The following is a 10,438-nucleotide window of genomic DNA, read 5'->3' on the forward strand; positions in this document are numbered from 1 at the left end:
CATAGGTGAGAAATGGTATCACAGTGTTGTTTTATTTGCATTTCTCTATAGGTATTTTAAGTATTTTTTCATGCTTTGGAGCCATTATATCATTTATTGGTCTGTTCATATCTTTTTGCTATTTTTTAATTGAGTTTTGGTCTCTGTCCCTCATTTATTAAGAATTCTTTATATAGTAGGAATATTAGCCCTTGTATTATGTGTAGTGAATATTTTTTGAATATATTAGTTATCTTTTGACTTTATTATGTTTCTTAGTCATGTAAAATTTTATTTTTATATGGTCAAATTTATCATTTTTTTCTTTCTGTTTCTCTGAATTTTATGTCATATTTAGAAAGTTCCTATACTATGATTAAAGAGGAATTCGCCCCAATTTTTTTCTAGTATTTTTATAGTTTCATTTCTTACATAAATCCCTGGTCCATTAGAGTTTTTCTTCTAGCATGTGGTGTAATATATGGATCTAATTTTATCTATTTTCCAAATGACTTCACAGCTGTCTCAGCACCATTTATTTATTTGCATCTTTTCTTCAAAGACCTGAGATGTTAACCATGTCATATTTTAAATTTCTGTATGTATTTTTGAGGGATATAATGCTGGGCTTTTTTTTCTATTGCGGTGGTCTGCCGGTCTAGTGTAGAGGCTTTATGCGATGCTTTAATATCTGGTAGGGCTAGTCCGCTCTCATAATTTTTTTCATTTTTCTTCTGGCTATTATTACATGTTTGTTTTTACATATGAACTTTAGCATTGACATGTCTAGCTTAGGGTTTCTCAACATCGACACTATTGGCATTTTGGTCTAGATATTTCCTTGTTGTGGGAAGCTGTTCTGTGCATTGTAAGACGTCAGTAGCACATACCCATTTATAACAGTCAAAAATGTCTCTAAATGTTGAAAAATGTCACCTGGAAGGCACTGCGCTGAGCTGAAAACCACTGGTTTGGCTTGTTGGTATTTTTATTGGGATTGCATTGAATTTACACATTAATTTAGGGAGAACTAACATCTTTGTATTGAGTGTGCTATATAAGGCGATGTCTTTCTACTTAAGTCTTCTTTTGTATCTTTTAAAAGTGTTTTTGAAATTTTCCTCATACAGGTTTTACATATTTCTTCTTAAATTTATTTGTAGATATTTTGTCTTCTTTGTTGCTATTATAAGTGGACGTGTAAATTGGACATGTAAATCACGCCCTGTATTTATTATTTGTGGGTATGAAAGCTATTGAATTCTATGTACGTTTTCAACTTGCTACTTACTAAATTCTTTTATTCTTTATCTCATTCTCTGAAGTTTTCCAGTATACTATGATATCTGAAAATAGAGATAGTTTTAATTCTTTTTTACCTATTCATATACCCCTAAAGGATTTCTCTTGTCTAATTGCATTGGCTCATACCTCGAGTACAGTGTCAAATCTTAGCAGGAATTGCAGACATTCTTGCTTTGTTCCTGATTTGAGTGGAAATACCTCTGCTGTCTCACCATTAAATAGGATACTGGCTTTAGGACTTAGGTGTATATATATAATTTATTAAGAAAGTATTCCTCAGTGTATATTGAGTGTTTTAATTATGAATGAGTGTTGAATTTTCTTAAAAGCTTTTTCAGCATCTATAGAAAAATCATTGCCGTATGATAGGTTTTCTATTGTTGAACCAATCTTGCATTCCTGGAATAAATCTCACTTGGTCATGGTGTATGTTTTTTTATAATGCAGTGTTGAATTTGCTGTGCTGTGAGCAGTTGAGAAGAATATGTAATCTCTATTATCAGAGTGCAGAATTTGATATATAGCCATAAGATTTATCCTATTGATTATGTTGTTTAGATATTCTATCTCCTTATTTATTTTTTGTTCACTTTATCTCTCTTGTACTGAGAATAGTACATTAAAATCTCCTGTTATTGTGTTCCTATCTGTCTCCATGCATCTCCTGTAGTTTTTACTTCATAAAGATGGTTGCTCTGCTATTTGATACATAAATACTATATATTCATTGTGGATTAGAGCTTTTACTCTTAAAAACGTCCCTCCTTGTCATGTTCAGATTTGGGGACTTAAAAGATAAAGGCTTTTAAAAATATATCTGTATTACCTTCCTGACAGCTTCTGCCACTCCTTCCTCAGTGCCTATGATGATCACTCCGTGATATATTGCAAGTAATTTCAATCAGGATCCACTCTCACTGGGTCTCTCAGAAGCTGTGATACGCCTGCTGCATGCCATTACCAATCCAAAAAGGGAAAAAAATGATAGCTTTGTTATCACTCAGTATTTATACTAATGTACATTGTGATTTTTCCTTTTAAAAAAATTTACCAACTACTGTTTACCAAATTATCTACATGCTCAGTAGGTCAAAAGTAAAATAGAATACTATTTCTTTATAGGATTTTGCTATGTTTAGTTTAGAATAAGTAGCTCTTTTGAAAGAACTAATTAAATTTTATCTAATTACTCAAGACAGTGATATTATATTGGCTCTGAAAAGGGGTACAGAGGAAGAAAAGAGAACTCTCCATCAACTCATTTATACCTTCTAATTTGGGACCATGTGCATGTATTTCATTTAAAAAGAAAAAAAAAACATGTATAATATAAAGGACAAATATAACTCTACTTGCAACATGATACTAGGTGCATAGACCAACCCTCTTACCGAAAAAATAAAATTACTAAACAAAATAGTAAACAAAACAAAACCTAAACCCTGAATATGTCAGTTAGCTAGTAGAGAAATAAGAAAGCTCAGATTAGAGACTGAATGAGGAGAGCAGGAAGCCAGAGAGGTTACGTGGAGCCTGAGACTGGCTTTTGTCTGAAGACATTGCTGAACAAGGCAAACCCAAGCATTGGATTCATACCCTTATGGAGCCAAGGACAGAAGACAGATTCTAGGGTTTAGCTAAAATGAAGAGTCTAATAGTAGATCTCCTTTAATAAAGTTGAGCTACTCTCTCAAATAGAAGAGCTAACTAAAAATAACCTTCCCACCAGCTTTTTTAAGCCCCAGGAAATAACTCTGTACTGAATTGGGGAGAAAAAAAAAATCAGAACTCCATCCAAAATGAAACCCTCATGCATTGCCGCTGAAATTCACAATATGTGGAAGTCAAAAAATACCCGGCAAGCTGAAGATTTAGTGTCAGCCTATGACTTGTAGTGCCCCCTGTTGTCTGTTAGAAGCAAATGCAAGTATTTTCTAGAGGATCTTTATCTCAGTCCACATTTTCCACAAATAAAGTTGCAAAGGAAATGAACAGCTAGCTCACAGCAAAGAACACCACTACACACACAAGGGGAAAAGATACTAGAAGCATCTGATATGGAACCAGAATAGAAAATAAGTATGTTTAATGTTTCAATGAAGGAGAGGTTTGAAAATAAGGGCTTTTAGTGAAAAAGGTTATAGAAAAGCACCAATAGAATAATTCCATTGATCTTTACATAAAGAGCGAACATAGATAAAACCAAACAATATACTTTTTAGGAGAGCAGTACACATGTGGTAAAAACTGTAAAGAAAAGCAAGACGGTGACTAACAATACAGGACAGTGGTTACTTCTTGGGGGACAAGAGGGCTGTGAACAGAAAGGGGCACACTGGGGGCCTCTGAGGTGTAATATTTTCTTTCTTAACTTGGTGGTAGGTACAGCAGCATGTATTTGATTGTTTTAAAGTTGTACATTTTATATAGTCTTACGTGTAAAAGTTCATAATTAAAAGGAAATCTGTAGTAACATGTAATATATAAAATCTTTGTTAATTAATTTCTCTTAAACCTCGTTTATAATCCTCAGTATCACAGTATTTCAGATATATAGCAAAGCTTGTGGTTTGAAGAAACTGCTTTCTACTGATACGATGCAGCAATTCTCTCCCTGCTTCACAGCAGAAGCATTCCTTTTGGATTATTATTAACTTTCCCTTTTTTCTATTTTGCAGCAAGATGAGAAGATGAGGTGACTTTATGGATTCTGTTTTTTCTGAATTCTGAAACCATAGCAAGTAAAAACAGGGATATAACTAGAATCAAGAAGAGGAGATGCGTAATAAAAAGTTTTTTTTCATTTTCTGCCTTTTCATGGAGTATTGATTTATCCATTCTTATGTTTAGATTTATGTGCATAAAATAGCTATTTTGTAATACTAAGTTTTATTACAAAATTTAAAATCATTTTGGTCATCCTATAACATCTTCCTGCTCATTTAAGTTTCTTTCAACCTAACAGCCTTTAACTAAACAATAACTGTTACCCTTTTAACCAAATAAAATGTATAATAAATACTTTTGCATTGGTTATCTTGTCGTATACCAAGCTATTCTGTTTTGTTCTTAAACTAGTCAATATATGTGAACACCTTTAATATTTCAAAAGTCACCTTCTGCCCTAGCTAGTTTTCTCTCGCCCCTCATTCTTCTACTTTCAGAACTATTTGATCAGTAATCACTTAGGTATCAGGTTCTATATTACTTTTATTATGTATAATCTGATGATTTAGCCGAGGGGGTTAACCTTTCAGGCTCTTTTGAATTTGTTTTTTAACTTTATTTTAAAGATGGCTTCCTAGTCTAGTAATAAACCCTGTTCATATCTGAGATTAATGGACATAGCTTACTGTATTCAAATGACTAGTGAAATTCTATTCTGCCTAGATGGAAAAGCTTTCTTAGACAATATCTGATACCTAAACAAGTAGGCCCAGAAACCTGCATTTTTAGCAAACATTTCAGATAATTCTGGGGCAGATTGTCCTAGGATCAAACTTGAAGAAAAACTGCTGTAGAAGTACAGAGACTCTCAGAACTTACTCAGTATCAACAATGTAGATTGAAATAGGGGCCAGAGGCTTTTTTAAAGGAACAGCTGACAGTTTTTAAAGAGTTTGGCACCCTGGCAGTCTCTGTTCCCTTTCTTGTACTCCTGTTACTTTTAGCCTTTGGACCTCCTAATTCTCTGGGATTATATTTTTGTTCCTATTGCTTATTTCTATTTTTTTTTCTTTCTATGAGATTTGTCTTTTTTTTTTCCTATAGAAATTATTTTCCATTTTATATACTTAAACTTATCAATCTCTTGTTGCTGGTGGAATTTGGCCACAGTAAGAAACAATTTTACTATCCCAGATTATAAACACATTTCCTCATGGTTTCGTTTTGTTTTTACGTTTAAATTTGTGATGCATGTGGATTTTTTGATTGTATGGTGTGAAATGAATGCACTGACTCCATTAATTGAAAAGTCCATGTTTTCCATTACTGATTTGTAATGCCACCTTTTTAGATTGTATCTCTATTTACACTTATATTTATTTCTTAATTTTCTATCTAGTTTGTCTTTTTAAGTCCTACTACCATACTCTTTAAATTATAGAGACTAAGAGAGTTTCAAAATTCCCCTCATAGAGGTTTTATACATTTTTTGATAAATTTATGCTCAGGTATTTTATCTTTTTTCTTGGTAATATATACAGGATTTTCTCTTTGATTCTTCTCATTGATTTTATTGTTTGCATATATGAAGATAGTTGATTTCTATATGTTAATTGCTATGTTATTGTTTGTAGCATTTTTCATACATATCTCCTGAAACCCAAACTATCTACCTCTTGTTTTCCCCCAATTCTTATGCTGCTCTTTGCTTTTTCTTATATAATTGCATGGCTGCTGCCTTAAGTAAAATGTTAAATAGTAGTAGGAATAGTGGATATCCTTGTCTTGTTCCTGATTTTCATTAGAATGCCTCTGGTTTTACCACCATTAAATAAGATGCTGGGTTTTGAGCTGGTGATGTATATTTATAATCACATTAAAATACTATCTATCAATTATTTGTTTTTTTAAATCACAAATGAGTTTAATTTTGTCAAGTAACTTTAAGCATTGATGGAGGTTGTATTAGGTTCCAGCCAAAGGGCAGAAACCACAATTATTTTATAAATTGTTAACCGTATACTAGAAAACTGACAAGAACTGAAAAGGAGAAAAAGACCAGTGGGATATCATAAAGGAAGGAACTGTGGGAAGCACCCACTGCCTCTGGGCCTGAGGGTACAGAGAAAAAAGGATGGAATTGAAACTGAAAGGCCTAGAGGAAGAGTTCCAGGACTCTGGGGATGGTGTACAACTAGTTGGTGCTGTTCCCTGAAGGACTATGACAAGACTGGCCTGATAATGTGAAAAAGCTGCCAACTGTAGCCATCTGTTGCCATTGAAGTAATTTTGTCTGCCAGGGTGAACCATTTCTGTGGTGATGCTGACAGGAACAGGAAGCAAACAGGAAGTTGAGAATTTCTCCTTTCTCCTCCATACTTCCAGTATGGAGTATGTACAAACAAGTCTGGAGAATAACTAGTTTGGTTCCATTTGTTTTTAATAGGTGTTATAGTAAAGATTTCGAAAATGTAAAGCTAGAGCCAAAAAGTTAACTGGCAAATTCTAAATTGTTGGCTTACAGGTGATTATTTTTGTGCTTTTCAGCATTTTCCAAGTTTTATTTTTAAGTTTCCCAAGATATTTTTTCATCTTTGTTTGTATTTACCAGATAAACTTTGTGGATATTTGCTGGATAAATTGAATAGTGATAAAATTTAAAGTTTGTTTCTATATCAAGGTAGCTCTGTATTTTAAAAATAAATGAATAATTATTTCTAAAACTGAGATAAAGTTGTAAAATCATTCTTTGTCCTTGAGCTCCTTTCATGCAAAGTTGGAATAAATGCGATTGTTTATTACTTATGAAGTGTACAGGACTGCAGCAGATGTGGTGGGAGAAGTACCAAAACAACAATAAAAGAAAGCAAAACAATCTAGCTGGGAAGCCACTTAAAATATGTAATAAAACCACCAAAGAGATCTCACAAGACCTGCACTCCGCTAAGAGGCTGGAGAGTGGCACAGATGCCAAGCGCCACAGGCTAGGAGGTGGAGGGATCTCTGCCAATGATTTCAGCCCAGATATCATGCTCCAGTGACGTCCTAACGTTCTGGCAAGAGTTTGCCGAACTTTAGATCTCAATCAGGACCGTTTCCATTGGGTTTGGCTGGACTTTAGGCTCCAGCAGCCCGGTCTCACTTGCCCTGTCTGCGTGCCGGCGATCCCTCCTCGTGACCCTCAGACCCCAAGTCCCTTGCCGTGGGACCCGTGGGCCACCACCGTGGACAGGGACGCCGAGCTACTCTTCTACGTGAACTGCCGCAAGGTGAGCGCGCCGGCGGGAAGACGCGCCCGGCCACACGTGGAGCGGCAAGGAGGGGTTCCTGCCGGGTCGCCCCGGTGCTTAGAGCACTAATGCACGCACCAGGGCTTCCGGTTTGCCAGCAGGTCTGCCCGTGCCCCCCCCCTCCACCCTTACCCCATTCTCCGCCACCCCGGGGCAGGGAAAGCGTGAGCGTTCAGGGGCTGCCCGGGATCTTTGGGCCCTCACCTTCCCGCAGTTCCTTTCCCCTTCTCCGTCCAGGACGCGCAGGCTGATTACCAACCCCACCGTACCCCATAAACAAGAAGTGAAATAGCTGTTCTTACTCATCGAGGTCAGCCCTCCCGAATCTTCCCTCCCTCAAAACCCACCGAAAAAGATTGTCTTTCAGTAGACTGAGCGCAGTCTGTAGACTGCTGAGTCTCAGCTCTCGGGCGTTTGGATGACTTGGGAGCAATTTAGAGTTGGGACAGGACCATAGAGTTGAACTAATTCAGACCACTGACATCATTTCTCAGATAACGAAATCATAACTTTCCAAAGTCAGTTCCCGGCGAAGCTGAGCCAATGCCGGGCTCTGGGAACTCAGAGATACTCACTGGGTCCACTGCTAGCGTGGAGTCCTGTTCTCTCAGAAGCCTGGCTCATTCTGCAGTACCTCTGGGACAGTTCCAGGCAGTATCGAAGGTTGGGGGACGTGAAGCCCCTGGGCATCCTTTAAAAACTTTCTTGATTCTCCCACACACACGGCCGTAAACTCTACTCACTCTTAATGTTGATCCAGCATATTGGCACCACTTTGCAAAGGGGAAAACTGAGGCATGAAGGGTATGGGGCTTCTCTAAAAGCTGACAACTAAGCAAGGGCCATGCTACCTGCTTCTTCACAGTGCCAGTGCCTTCAGAGCTACCTGTGATCACTCCTTCAGGGTCACACAAGCCACAGTACTTTCCTTGACTAGCACAAGGGACTCACCAGGAAGCTAAAGAAGGTCAAGCATCAGGGACCCCACTATGAGACCTGTTCTAAGGTTCTGAACTTAATTTTGCACTTACGGTTTTGTATTATTTTTCTTAAAGAGGACCCCCACATACACAAACTATACAAGTTCTAGGCCCTATAAAACCTTCCTCTGCCCCTGCTACCTGGTTTCCATACTGGATAAGATGAGCTTGTTCTTCCTGACCTGTAATGGGGGCTATTAGGATCCCCTGACAGGACTGCTGTGAGAATGACGTATGGCAATAGGGTGAAGTGTTAACATTGTTACTTTTTCTTCTTTTGCATAACTGAATGGTATATTAAACATAACCCTGGCCTTTTTATTTAGACAAACAAGGATTCAATTCCTGCTCTAACTCTCTTGAGACACGCTAACCTCTCAGAGCCTCAACTCTTTTGTTAAAAGGGGATAATACTAATTACTTCACAAAGAGTGATAATGAGTATTTAATCAGTTTTTTGTTGTTGTTGTTGTTAAGAGTCTACTCTATGCCAGGCAGCATTCCTAGCTCAAAGATTTATAGAAGAGCACAGATATGGCAAAGTCCCTGCTCTCATGGTGTTCACAGTGTGCTGGAAAACAGACAAGCACACAAATAAATGCACAATGTCAGGCAGTGATAAGTGCCAGAATAAAAAATGAAGCAAAGTGAGGGGACAGAGAGTGGGCAGGAGCTGATACTTTAGGTGGGATGGATGTTATGGCCTCTCAGAGAGAGTGACATTTGAGTAGTGACTGGTTTAAAGTAAGGAACAAGCCATGCAAACATTTGGGGTGAGAGCATTTTATTTTATTTATTTTGTTTTTTTGGTTTAAAAAAATTCATAGTAAGAGCAACAAGAATAACACACTTGTAGAACATTGAAAAGGTACAATAGAACATACATTAAAATCTGAGTTTCCTCCCTTCCCCATTCTTCAGCCTTCCAGGTTCTGCCTCTAGATGTAACAACTGATAAGTTTCTGTATGTACCTCCAGATTTATTAATTGAATATTCATATAGCACTGACAAGCATTTTTCTAAGTACTTTACTGATATTTACTCATTTATTCTTCATTTACCATGAATACTCAGGTGACAGCAGGAAGGAAAGTCCTCTGATTCATACTGACTGTTCTCCAAACTGGGAGTCTGAACCACTGTTTATCACTGCATATTGAATGCAGTTTCTTCATCAGATGGTTACATTTTTCCTCCTTTTTAAAAAAATTTCCAATTACAGTTGACATTCAATATTATTTTATATTTGTTTCCGGTGTACAGTATAGTGGATAGACATTTATACAATTTAAGAAGTGATCCCCTGAGAAGTCTAATACCCACCTGGCACTATACATAGTTATTACAATATTATTGACTAATTCCCTATACTGTACATTACATCCCTGTGACTATTTTGTAACTACCAATTTGTGCTTTTTAATCCCTTCATCTTTTTCACCCAGCCCCCTAACCCTACTCCCATCTGGCAACCATCACTTTGTTCTCCATATCTATGAGTCTGTTTCTGTTTTGTTTGTTCATTTATTTTGTTCTTAAGATTCCACTTATAACTGAGATCATATGATATGTCTTTCTTTTTCTGACTTACCTCACTTAGTATAATACCCTCCTAGGTTCATCCATGTTGTCGCAAATGGAAAGATTTCATCCTTTTTCATGGCCAAATAATATTCTATTGTATATATGTACCACTTCTTTATCCAATCATCTATTGATGGGTGCTTAGGTTGCTTCTATATCTTGGCTATTGTAAATAATGCTGCAATGAACATAGAGGTGCATATATCTTTTCAAATTAGTGTTTTGATTTCTTCAAATAAATACCTAGAAGTGGAATTGCTGGGTGATAAGGTAGTCTATTTTTAATATTTTGAGAAAACGTCATACTGTTTCCATAGTGGCTGCACCAATTTGCAATCTCACCAACAATGCACAAGCGTCCCCTTTTCTCCACATCTTTGCCAGCACTTTTTGTTTGTTGATTTAATGATGATAGCCATTCTGACAAATGTGAGGTGATATTTCATTGTGGTTTTAATTTGCATTTCTCTGATTAGTGACATTGAACATCTTTTCATATGTCTGTTGGTCATTTGTATGTCCTCTTTGGAGAAATATCTATTTAGGTCCTCTGCCCATTTTTTAATTGGATGTGTGTGTGTGTGTGTGTGTGTGTGTGTGTGTGTGTGTGTGTGTGTGTGTGTGTGTGTTGA

The 10,438-nt window shown here is 36.7% G+C and overlaps 1 protein-coding gene across 1 annotated transcript in view; it reads left to right on the plus strand.

Moving 5' to 3' along the window:
• Positions 1 to 5,590, plus strand: part of SGO2 (shugoshin 2) — a 34,338-nt gene extending 28,748 nt beyond the window's left edge. Inside the window, exon 9 of the mRNA XM_006921330.3 lies at positions 3,963 to 5,590. Coding sequence (XP_006921392.1) covers positions 3,963 to 3,978 — 16 coding nt within the window. The 3' untranslated portion in view covers positions 3,979 to 5,590. The remainder of the gene's footprint in view (positions 1 to 3,962) is intronic.
• The last annotated feature ends 4,848 nt before the right edge of the window (positions 5,591 to 10,438 follow it).

This window comes from Pteropus alecto, unplaced genomic scaffold (assembly GCF_000325575.1).
Source record: "Pteropus alecto unplaced genomic scaffold, ASM32557v1 scaffold3, whole genome shotgun sequence".
In the NCBI taxonomy this organism is placed as follows: Eukaryota; Metazoa; Chordata; class Mammalia; order Chiroptera; family Pteropodidae; genus Pteropus; species Pteropus alecto.